The 12,339-nt window shown below is 48.9% G+C and overlaps 1 protein-coding gene across 4 annotated transcripts in view; it reads right to left on the reverse strand.

Annotated features, from left to right (window-relative positions):
- The window catches only part of LOC109881208 (neural cell adhesion molecule L1.1), a 117,490-nt gene that overhangs the window by 67,599 nt on the left and 37,552 nt on the right, over nucleotides 1-12,339 (reverse strand). For all 4 annotated transcript variants that reach the window (XM_031794918.1, XM_031794920.1, XM_031794919.1 and 1 more), the window contains 2 exons: nucleotides 2,548-2,679; nucleotides 540-683 (listed from right to left, as the gene is read on the reverse strand). In XM_031794918.1, the coding sequence (XP_031650778.1) occupies nucleotides 540-683; nucleotides 2,548-2,679 (276 nt within the window). The remainder of the gene's footprint in view (nucleotides 1-539; nucleotides 684-2,547; nucleotides 2,680-12,339) is intronic.

The raw sequence follows: 12,339 nt of genomic DNA on the forward strand, positions 1-12,339 counted from the left end.
CAGATTTGTGGAGGTCTTTTTTTTTTATGAGGTCTTGAGGTCTTGGCAGATTTATTTTTATTTTCCCATGATGTCAAGCAAAGAGGCACTGAGTTTGAAGGTAGGCCTTGAAATACATCCACAGGTACACCTCCAATTGACTCAAATGATGTCAATTAGCTTATCAGAAGCTTCTAAAGCCATGACATAATTTTCTGGAATTTTCCAAACTGTTTAAAGGCCCAATCAACTTAGTGTATGTAAACTTCTGACCAACTGGAATTGTGATACAGTGAATTATAAGGGAAATAATCTGTCTGTAAACAATTTTTGGAAAAATTACTTGTGTCATGCACAAAGTATATGTCCTAACCAACTTACCAAAAATATAGTTTGTTAACAAGAAATGTGTGGAGTGGTTGAAAAACAAGTTTTAATGACTCCAACCTAAGTGTATGTAAACTTCTGACTTCAGGTATGTGTGTGTGTATATATTTGTGTGTGTGTTTTTATCTGCGTGTATGTGTGTGTGTGTGTATACATGTGTTTGTGTGTCTCACCAATGACATAGATGTATGTATTTTTGAGGATATTTCCGTGTTTGTTGGTGGCTTCACACTGGTACACTGCCGTATCACCAAACACCACATCTTTTAGGACCAACACCCCTCCGGTCACCCGCCGCCTAGGGTCAATGTCTACCTCTATACAGAGGAGAGGTGGGAGAGAGAGAGGGAATAGGATAGAAGGAGAGAAGAAGAGGAGGGAAGGAGTGGAGGATAGAAAGAGAAAGGGATTATCATTGATTTCCGATCAGCAGAAACAGGGTTTAGAGGTCAGTTATTAGAGGTCAAGGGACGTTAGCGATCAGCGATTAGAGGACAAGGGTCAGGTCAAAATGTTGCTCCCAACAAAGGGAACTAACAAAGAAATCCCTTAATCAACCAACAAAACAGAAAGGGATTCAAAAGGGGTTCTGAATGACACCCATGTGGTGCCCACTGAAAGTTGGCAAAGCCACTAGTAAGGGGTTCTAAATGACACCCATGTGGTGCCCACTGAAAGTTGGCAAAGCCACTAGTAAGGGGTTCTAAATGACACCCATGTGGTGCCCACTGAAAGTTGGCAAAGCCACTAGTAAGGGGTTCTGAATGACACCCATGTGGTGCCCACTGAAAGTTAGAAAAGCCACTAGTAAGGGGTTCTGAAAGACACCCATGTGGTGCCCACTGAAAGTTAGAAAAGCCACTAGTAAGGGGTTCTGAATGACACCCATGTGGTGCCCATTGAAAGTTGGCAAAGCCACTAGTAAGGGGTTCTGAATGACACCCATGTGGTGCCCACTGAAAGTTAGCAAAGCCACTAGTAAGGGGTTCTGAATGACACCCATGTGGTGCCCACTGAAAGTTGGCAAAGCCACTAGTAAGGGGTTCTGAATGACACCCATGTGGTACCCACTGAAAGTTGGCAAAGCCACTAGTAAGGGGTTCTGAATGACACCCATGTGGTGCCCACTGAAAGTTGGCAAAGCCACTAGTAAGGGGTTCTGAATGACACCCATGTGGTGCCCACTGAAAGTTGGCAAAGCCACTAGTAAGGGGTTCTGAATGACACCCATGCGGTGCCCACTGAAAGTTGGCAAAGCCACTAGTAAGGGGTTCTGAATGACACCCATGTGGTGCCCACTGAAAGTTGGCAAAGCCACTAGTAAGGGGTTCTGAATGACACCCATGTGGTGCCCACTGAAAGTTAGAAAAGCCACTAGTAAGGGGTTCTGAATGACACCCATGTGGTGCCCACTGAAAGTTAGAAAAGCCACTAGTAAGGGGTTCTGAATGACACCTGCCATGGCTGCACAAACTAATAGAAAAACCCACAACAACTTAGGATAGAGAGTAAAGAGAATATGGATCAAAACAGACAAGGGAAACACTAACATTTAGGCTTCTTTCAAAGTTAAACTGGTTGAGATTGAAATCGCATCTCCGCTGATGTGAAGTGTAGCTCTCCTAACATTTCTCAATCTCCATTGAAGCACTGGGCCAGCCACTCCTAAATATCACCTGGGCCAACACAGGTGATCCACCTTCCACGAACGAGATGACAACCAGCACAGGTGTAACACATACCGAGCTAGACGTTAACGAGCTAGACGTGCTGAAGTCCAACCTCAAAACATAAATGGAAAAACCAATGCATGTAACAAGGGATCAGAGGTCAGGGGTTAGAGGTCAGGGGTTAGAGGTCGAGGGTTGGAGGTCAGGGGTTCAAGGTAAGGGGTTAGAGGATAGGGGTTAGAGGTTAAAGGTCAGGGGTCAGATGTCAAGGGGTATAATGTATAATAGGTCCATGACAGCAGAAATACAATAGCCATTTTGGGGCAAGAGAGAGAGAGACATCTATTTGGTTGATTTGTCACAAGCTGACAAGATGACACTAACTAGCTTTCAGAATGTTGATTTAATCATTCAAACTCTGTCTCTCATCTCCATGGTGATTTAGTCTGTCTGGCCTTTACATTAGAACATTATTAGATCAAATATGAAACAAACAAATTGTTGAGTGTACCTGCGACAGGCTCTCCGTTTATACTCCATGTGACAGTAGGGGTGGGGATACCCTCGGCCTGACAGTCTAGCCTCACTGTCTCCCCAGGGGAGTACAACAGTGACGGGGGCTCCTTCACCCAGTACGGCTCAGCTATACACGCACAGACGCACACACACACGCACAGACGCACACACACACGCACAGACGCACACACACACGCACAGACGCACACACACAAACACATAATATTCAAACAACTTCATCATCATCATAATAAACAGTGTGTGTGTGTACCTACCTTCCACTGTGTGTGTGTGTGTACCTACCTTCCACTGTGTGTGTGTGTGTACCTTACCTTCCACTGTGTGTGTGTGTTACCTGGGTGTGGTACCTACCTTCCAACTGTGTGTGTGTGTGTACCTACCTTCCACTGTGTGTGTGTGTGTACCTACCTTCCACTGTGTGTGTGTGTGTACCTACCTTCCACTGTGTGTGTGTGTGTACCTACCTTCCACTGTGTGGTGTTGTACCTACCTTCCACTGTGTGTGTGTGTACCTACCTTCCACTGTGTGTGTGTGTACCTACCTTCCACTGTGTGTGTGTGTGTACCTACCTTCCACTGTGTGTGTGTGTACCTACCTTCCACTGTGTGTGTGTGTACCTACCTTCCACTGTGTGTGTGTGTACCTACCTTCCAACTGTGTGTGTGTGTACCTACCTTCCACTGTGTGTGTGTGTACCTACCTTCCACTGTTGTGTGTGTGTACCTACCTTCCACTGTGTGTGTGTGTACCTACCTTCCACTGTGTGTTTGTGTGTACCTACCTTCCACTGTTGTGTGTGTACCTACCTTCCACTGTGTGTGTGTGTACCTACCTTCCACTGTGTGTGTGTGTACCTACCTTCCACTGTGTGTGTGTGTACCTACCTTCCACTGTGTGTGTGTGTACCTACCTTCCACTGTGTGTGTGTGTGTACCTACCTTCCACTGTGTGTGTGTGTACCTACCTTCCACTGTGTGTGTGTTGTACCTACCTTCCACTGTGTGTGTGTGTGTACCTACCTTCCACTGTGTGTGTGTGTGTACCTACCTTCCACTGTGTGTGTGTGTGTACCTACCTTCCACTGTGTGTGTGTGTGTACCTACCTTCCACTGTGTGTGTGTGTGTACCTACCTTCCACTGTGTGTGTGTGTACCTACCTTCCACTGTGTGTGTGTGTACCTACCTTCCACTGTGTGTGTGTGTGTACCTACCTTCCACTGTGTGTGTGTGTGTACCTACCTTCCACTGTGTGTGTGTGTGTACCTACCTTCCACTGTGTGTGTGTGTGTACCTACCTTCCACTGTGTGTGTGTGTTGTACCTACCTTCCACTGTGTGTGTGTGTGTACCTACCTTCCACTGTGTGTGTGTGTGTACCTACCTTCCACTGTGTGTGTGTGTACCTACCTTCCACTGTGTGTGTGTTACCTACCTTCCACTGTGTGTGTGTGTGGTACCTACCTTCCACTGTGTGTGTGTGTGTACCTACCTTCCACTGTGTGTGTGTGTGTACCTACCTTCCACTGTGTGTGTGTGTGTACCTACCTTCCACTGTGTGTGTGTGTGTACCTACCTTCCACTGTGTGGTGTGTGGTGTACCTACCTTCCACTGTGTGTGTGTGTGTACCTACCTTCCACTGTGTGTGTGTGTACCTACCTTCCACTGTGTGGTGTGTGTACCTACCTTCACTGTGTGGTGTGTGTGTGTACCTACCTTCCACTGTGTGTGTGTGTGTAACTACCTTCCACTGTGTGTGTGTGTGTACCTCCTTCCACTGTGTGTGTGTGTGTACCTACCTTCCACTGTTGTGTGTGTGTACCTACCTTCCACTGTGTGTGGTGTGTACCTACCTGTCCACTGTGTGTGTGTGTACCTACCTTCCACTGTGTGTGTGTGTGTACCTACCTTCCACTGGTGTGGTGTGTGTGTACCTACCTCCACTGTGTGGTGTGTGTGTACCTACCTTCCACTGTGTGTGTGTGTGTACCTACCTTCCACTGTGTGTGTGTGTACCTACCTTCCACTGTGTGTGTGTGTGTAACTACCTTCCACTGTGTGTGTGTGTGTACCTACCTTCCACTGTGTGTGTGTGTGTACCTACCTTCCACTGTGTGTGTGTGTGTACCTACCTTCCACTGTGTGTGTGGTGTGTACCTACCTTCCACTGTGTGTGTGTGTGTACCTACCTTCACACTGTGTGTGTGTGTGTACCTACCTTCCACTGTGTGTGTGTGTGTAACCTACCTTCCACTGTGTGTGTGTGTGTGTACCTACCTTCCACTGTGTGTGTTGTGTGTACCCTACCTTCCACTGTGTGGTGTGTGTACCTACCTTCCACTGTGTGTGGTGTGTACCTACCTTCCACTGTGTGTGTGTGTACCTACCTTCCACTGTGTGTGTGTGTGTACCTACCTTCCACTGTGTGTGTGTGTGTACCTACCTTCCACTGTGGTGTGTGTGTACCTACCTTCCACTGTGTGTGTGTACCCTCCACTTGTGTGTGCTGTACCTCCTTCCACTGTGTGTGTGTGCCTACCTTCCACTGTGTGTGTGTGTGTGTACCTACCTTCCACTGTGTGTGTGTGTGTAACCTACCTTCCACTGTGTGTGTGTACCTACCTTCCACTGTGTGTGTGTGTGTACCTACCTTCCACTGGGTGTGTGTGTGTACCTACCTTCCACTGTGTGTGTGTGTGTGTACCTACCTTCCACTGTGTGTGTGTGTGTACCTACCTTCCACTGTGTGTGTGTGTGTACCTACCTTCCACGTGTGTGTGTGTGTACCTACCTTCCACTGTGTGTGTGTGTGTACCTACCTTCCACTGTGGTGTGTGTGTACCTACCTTCCACTGTGTGTGTGTGTGACCTACCTTCCACTGTGTGTGTGGGTGTACCTCCTTCCACTGTGTGTGTGTGTGTACCTACCTTCCATGGGTCCTACCTTCCACTGTGTGTGTGGTGTACCTACCTTCCACTGTTGTGTGTGTGTACCTACCTTCCACTGTGTGTGTGTGTGTACCTACCTTCCACTGTGTGTGTGTGTGTACCTACCTTCCACTGTGTGTGTGTGTGTACCTACCTTCCACTGTGTGTGTGTGTGTACCTACCTTCCACTGTGTGTGTGTGTGTACCTACCTTCCACTGTGTGTGTGTGTGTACCTACCTTCCACTGTGTGTGTGTGTGTACCTACCTTCCACTGTGTGTGTGTGACCTACCTTCCACTGTGTGTGTGTGTGTACATACCTTCCACTGTGTGTGTGTGTGTACCTACCTTCCACTGTGTGTGTGTGTGTACCTACCTTCCACTGTGTGTGTGTGTGTACCTACCTTCCACTGTGTGTGTGTGTGTACCTACCTTCCACTGTGTGTGTGTGTGTACCTACCTTCCACTGTGGTGTGTGTGTACCTACCTTCCACTGTGTGTGTGTGTACCTACCTTCCACTGTGTGTGGTGTGTGTACCTACCTTCCACTGTGTGTGTGTGTACCTACCTTCCACTGTGTGTGTGTGTGTACCTACCTTCCACTGTGTGTGTGTGTGTACCTACCTTCCACTGTGTGTGTGTGTGTACCTACCTTCCACTGTGTGTGTGTGTACCTACCTTTCCACTGTGTGTGTGTGTGTACCTACCTTCCACTGTGTGTGTGTGTACCTACCTTCCACTGTGTGTGTGTGTGTACCTACCTTCCACTGTGTGTGTGTGTACCTACCTTCCACTGTGTGTGTGTGTGTACCTACCTTCCACTGTGTGTGTGGTGTACCTACCTTCCACTGTGTGTGTGTGTGTACCTACCTTCCACTGTGTGTGTGTGTGTACCTACCTTCCACTGTGTGTGTGTGTGTACCTACCTTCCACTGTGTGTGTGTGTGTACCTACCTTCCACTGTGTGTGTGTGTGTACCTACCTTCCACTGTGTGTGTGTGTGTACCTACCTTCCACTGTGTGTGTGTGGTACCTACCTTCCACTGTGTGTGTGTGTGTACCTACCTTCCACTGTGTGTGTGTGTGACCTACCTTCCACTGTGTGTGTGTGTGTACCTACCTTCCACTGTGTGTGTGTGTGTACCTACCTTCCACTGTGTTGTGTGTGTGTGTACCTACCTTCCACTGTGTGTGTGTTACCTACCTTCCACTGTGTGTGTGTGTGTACCTACCTTCCACTGTGGGTGTGTGTGTACCTACCTTCCACTGTGTGTGTGTGTGTACCTACCTTCCACTGTGTGTGTGTGTGTACCTACCTTCCACTGTGTGTGTGGGTGTACCTACCTCCACTGTGTGTGTGTTACCTACCTCCACTGTGTGTGTGTGTGTACCTACCTTCCACTGTGTGTGTGTGTGTACCTACCTTCCATGTGTGTGTGTGTGTACCTACCTTCCACTGGTGTGTGTGTGTACCTACCTTCCACTGTGTGTGTGTGTGTACCTACCTTCCACTGTGTGTGTGTGTGTACCTACCTTCCCTGTGTGTGTGTGTGTACCTGTGTGTGTGTGTGTACCTACCTTCCACTGTGTGTGTGTGTACCTACCTTCCACTGTGTGTGTGTGTACCTACCTTCCACTGTGTGTGTGTGTGTACCTACCTTCCACTGTGTGTGTGTGTGTACCTACCTTCCACTGTGTGTGTGTGTACCTACCTTCCACTGTGTGTGTGTGTGTACCTACCTTCCACTGTGTGTGTGTGTGTACCTACCTTCCACTGTGTGTGTGTGTACCTACCTTCCACTGTGTGTGTGTGTACCTACCTTCCACTGTGTGTGTGTGTACCTACCTTCCACTGTGTGTGTGTGTGTACCTACCTTCCACTGTGTGTGTGTGTACCTACCTTCCACTGTGTGTGTGTGTGTACCTACCTTCCACTGTGTGTGTGTGTACCTACCTTCCACTGTGTGTGTGTGTGTACCTACCTTCCACTGTGTGTGTGTGTACCTACCTTCCACTGTGTGTGTGTGTACCTACCTTCCACTGTGTGTGTGTGTACCTACCTTCCACTGTTGTGTGTGTGTACCTACCTTCCACTGTGTGTGTGTGTGTACCTACCTTCCACTGTGTGTGTGTGTACCTACCTTCCACTGTGTGTGTGTGTGTACCTACCTTCCACTGTGGTGTGTTGTGTACCTACCTTCCACTGTGTGTGTGTGTGTACTACCTTCCACTGTGTGTGTGTGTGTACCTACCTTCCACTGTGTGTGTGTGTGTCCTACCTTCCACTGTGTGTGTGTGTGTAACCTACCTTCCACTGTGTGTGTGTGTACCTACCTTCCACTGTGTGTGTGTGTGTACCTACCTTCCACTGTGTGTGGTGTGTGTACCTACCTTCCACTGTGTGTGTGTGTGTACCTACCTTCCACTGTGTGTGGGTGTGGTAACCTACCTTCCACTGTGTGTGTGTGTAACCTACCTTCCACTGTGTGTGTGTTGTACCTACCTTCCACTGTGTGTGTGTGTACCTACCTTCCACTGTGTGTGTGTGTTACCTACCTTCCACTGTGTGGTGTGTGGTACCTACCTTCCACTGTGTGTGTGTGTACCTACCTTCCACTGTGTGTGTGTGTGTACCTACCTTCCACTGTGGTGTGTGTGTGTACCTACCTTCCACTGTGTGTGTGTGTGTACCTACCTTCCACTGTGTGTGTGTGTGTACCTACCTTCCACTGTGTGTGTGTGTGTACCTACCTTCCACTGTGTGTGTGTGTGTACCTACCTTCCACTGTGTGTGTGTGTACCTACCTTCCACTGTGTGTGTGTGTACCTACCTTCCACTGTGTGTGTGTGTGTACCTACCTTCCACTGTGTGTGTGTGTGTACCTACCTTCCACTGTGTGTGTGTGTGTAACTACCTTCCACTGTGTGTGTGTGTGTACCTACCTTCCACTGTGTGTGTGTGTGTACCTACCTTCCACTGTGTGTGTGTGTACCTACCTTCCACTGTGTGTGTGTGTACCTACCTTCCACTGTGTGTGTGTGTGTACCTACCTTCCACTGTGTGTGTGTGTGTACCTACCTTCCACTGTGTGTGTGTGTGTACCTACCTTCCACTGTGTGTGTGTGTGTACCTACCTTCCACTGTGTGTGTGTGTACCTACCTTCCACTGTGTGTGTGTGTACCTACCTTCCACTGTGTGTGTGTGTACCTACCTTCCACTGTGTGTGTGTGTGTACCTACCTTCCACTGTGTGTGTGTACCTACCTTCCACTGTGTGTGTGTGCCTACCTTCCACTGTGTGTGTGTGTACCTACCTTCCACTGTGTGTGTGTGTGTGTACCTACCTTCCACTGTGTGTGTGTGTGTACCTACCTTCCACTGTGTGTGTGTGTGTACCTACCTTCCACTGTGTGTGTGTGTGTACCTACCTTCCACTGTGTGTGTGTGTACCTACCTTCCACTGTGTGTGTGTGTACCTACCTTCCACTGTGTGTGTGTGTACCTACCTTCCACTGTGTGTGTGTGTGTACCTACCTTCCACTGTGTGTGTGTGTACCTACCTTCCACTGTGTGTGTGTGTGTACCTACCTTCCACTGTGTGTGTGTGTGTACCTACCTTCCACTGTGTGTGTGTGTGTACCTACCTTCCACTGTGTGTGTGTGTGTACCTACCTTCCACTGTGTGTGTGTGTGTACCTACCTTCCACTGTGTGTGTGTGTGTACCTACCTTCCACTGTGTGTGTGTGTGTACCTACCTTCCACTGTGTGTGTGTGTGTACCTACCTTCCACTGTGTGTGTGTGTGTGTACCTACCTTCCACTGTGTGTGTGTGTGTACCTACCTTCCACTGTGTGTGTGTGTGTACCTACCTTCCACTGTGTGTGTGTGTGTACCTACCTTCCACTGTGTGTGTGTGTGTACCTACCTTCCACTGTGTGTGTGTGTGTACCTACCTTCCACTGTGTGTGTGTGTGTACCTACCTTCCACTGTGTGTGTGTGTGTACCTACCTTCCACTGTGTGTGTGTACCTACCTTCCACTGTGTGTGTGTGCCTACCTTCCACTGTGTGTGTGTGTGTACCTACCTTCCACTGTGTGTGTGTGTGTACCTACCTTCCACTGTGTGTGTGTACCTACCTTCCACTGTGTGTGTGTGCCTACCTTCCACTGTGTGTGTGTGTACCTACCTTCCACTGTGTGTGTGTGTGTACCTACCTTCCACTGTGTGTGTGTGTGTACCTACCTTCCACTGTGTGTGTGTGTGTACCTACCTTCCACTGTGTGTGTGTGTGTACCTACCTTCCACTGTGTGTGTGTGTACCTACCTTCCACTGTGTGTGTGTGTGTACCTACCTTCCACTGTGTGTGTGTGTGTACCTACCTTCCACTGTGTGTGTGTGTACCTACCTTCCACTGTGTGTGTGTGTACCTACCTTCCACTGTGTGTGTGTGTGTACCTACCTTCCACTGTGTGTGTGTGTACCTACCTTCCACTGTGTGTGTGTGTGTACCTACCTTCCACTGTGTGTGTGTGTGTACCTACCTTCCACTGTGTGTGTGTGTGTACCTACCTTCCACTGTGTGTGTGTGTGTACCTACCTTCCACTGTGTGTGTGTGTGTACCTACCTTCCACTGTGTGTGTGTGTACCTACCTTCCACTGTGTGTGTGTGTGTACCTACCTTCCACTGTGTGTGTGTGTGTACCTACCTTCCACTGTGTGTGTGTGTGTACCTACCTTCCACTGTGTGTGTGTGTGTACCTACCTTCCACTGTGTGTGTGTGTGTACCTACCTTCCACTGTGTGTGTGTGTGTACCTACCTTCCACTGTGTGTGTGTGTGTACCTACCTTCCACTGTGTGTGTGTGTGTACCTACCTTCCACTGTGTGTGTGTGTGTACCTACCTTCCACTGTGTGTGTGTGTGTGTACCTACCTTCCACTGTGTGTGTGTGTACCTACCTTCCACTGTGTGTGTGTGTGTACCTACCTTCCACTGTGTGTGTGTGTACCTACCTTCCACTGTGTGTGTGTGTACCTACCTTCCACTGTGTGTGTGTGTGTACCTACCTTCCACTGTGTGTGTGTGTGTACCTACCTTCCACTGTGTGTGTGTGTACCTACCTTCCACTGTGTGTGTGTGTGTACCTACCTTCCACTGTGTGTGTGTGTGTACCTACCTTCCACTGTGTGTGTGTGTGTACCTACCTTCCACTGTGTGTGTGTGTGTACCTACCTTCCACTGTGTGTGTGTGTGTACCTACCTTCCACTGTGTGTGTGTGTGTGTACCTACCTTCCACTGTGTGTGTGTGTGTACCTACCTTCCACTGTGTGTGTGTGTGTGTACCTACCTTCCACTGTGTGTGTGTGTGTACCTACCTTCCACTGTGTGTGTGTGTGTACCTACCTTCCACTGTGTGTGTGTGTGTACCTACCTTCCACTGTGTGTGTGTGTGTACCTACCTTCCACTGTGTGTGTGTGTGTACCTACCTTCCACTGTGTGTGTGTGTGTACCTACCTTCCACTGTGTGTGTGTGTACCTACCTTCCACTGTGTGTGTGTGTGTACCTACCTTCCACTGTGTGTGTGTGTGTACCTACCTTCCACTGTGTGTGTGTGTGTACCTACCTTCCACTGTGTGTGTGTGTGTACCTACCTTCCACTGTGTGTGTGTGTGTACCTACCTTCCACTGTGTGTGTGTGTGTACCTACCTTCCACTGTGTGTGTGTGTGTACCTACCTTCCACTGTGTGTGTGTGTGTACCTACCTTCCACTGTGTGTGTGTGTGTACCTACCTTCCACTGTGTGTGTGTGTACCTACCTTCCACTGTGTGTGTGTGTGTACCTACCTTCCACTGTGTGTGTGTGTGTACCTACCTTCCACTGTGTGTGTGTACCTACCTTCCACTGTGTGTGTGTGTGTACCTACCTTCCACTGTGTGTGTGTGTGTACCTACCTTCCACTGTGTGTGTGTGTGTACCTACCTTCCACTGTGTGTGTGTGTGTACCTACCTTCCACTGTGTGTGTGTGTGTACCTACCTTCCACTGTGTGTGTGTGTGTACCTACCTTCCACTGTGTGTGTGTGTGTACCTACCTTCCACTGTGTGTGTGTGTACCTACCTTCCACTGTGTGTGTGTGTGTACCTACCTTCCACTGTGTGTGTGTGTGTGTACCTACCTTCCACTGTGTGTGTGTGTGTGTACCTACCTTCCACTGTGTGTGTGTGTGTACCTACCTTCCACTGTGTGTGTGTGTGTACCTACCTTCCACTGTGTGTGTGTGTGTACCTACCTTCCACTGTGTGTGTGTACCTACCTTCCACTGTGTGTGTGTGTACCTACCTTCCACTGTGTGTGTGTGTGTACCTACCTTCCACTGTGTGTGTGTGTGTACCTACCTTCCACTGTGTGTGTGTGTGTACCTACCTTCCACTGTGTGTGTGTGTGTACCTACCTTCCACTGTGTGTGTGTGTGTACCTACCTTCCACTGTGTGTGTGTGTGTACCTACCTTCCACTGTGTGTGTGTGTGTACCTACCTTCCACTGTGTGTGTGTGTGTGTACCTACCTTCCACTGTGTGTGTGTGTACCTACCTTCCACTGTGTGTGTGTGTGTACCTACCTTCCACTGTGTGTGTGTGTGTACCTACCTTCCACTGTGTGTGTGTGTGTACCTACCTTCCACTGTGTGTGTGTGTGTACCTACCTTCCACTGTGTGTGTGTGTGTACCTACCTTCCACTGTGTGTGTGTGTGTACCTACCTTCCACTGTGTGTGTGTGTGTACCTACCTTCCACTGTGTGTGTGTGTGTACCTACCTTCCACTGTGTGTGT

This window comes from Oncorhynchus kisutch, linkage group LG17 (assembly GCF_002021735.2).
Source record: "Oncorhynchus kisutch isolate 150728-3 linkage group LG17, Okis_V2, whole genome shotgun sequence".
Taxonomy (NCBI): Eukaryota; Metazoa; Chordata; class Actinopteri; order Salmoniformes; family Salmonidae; genus Oncorhynchus; species Oncorhynchus kisutch.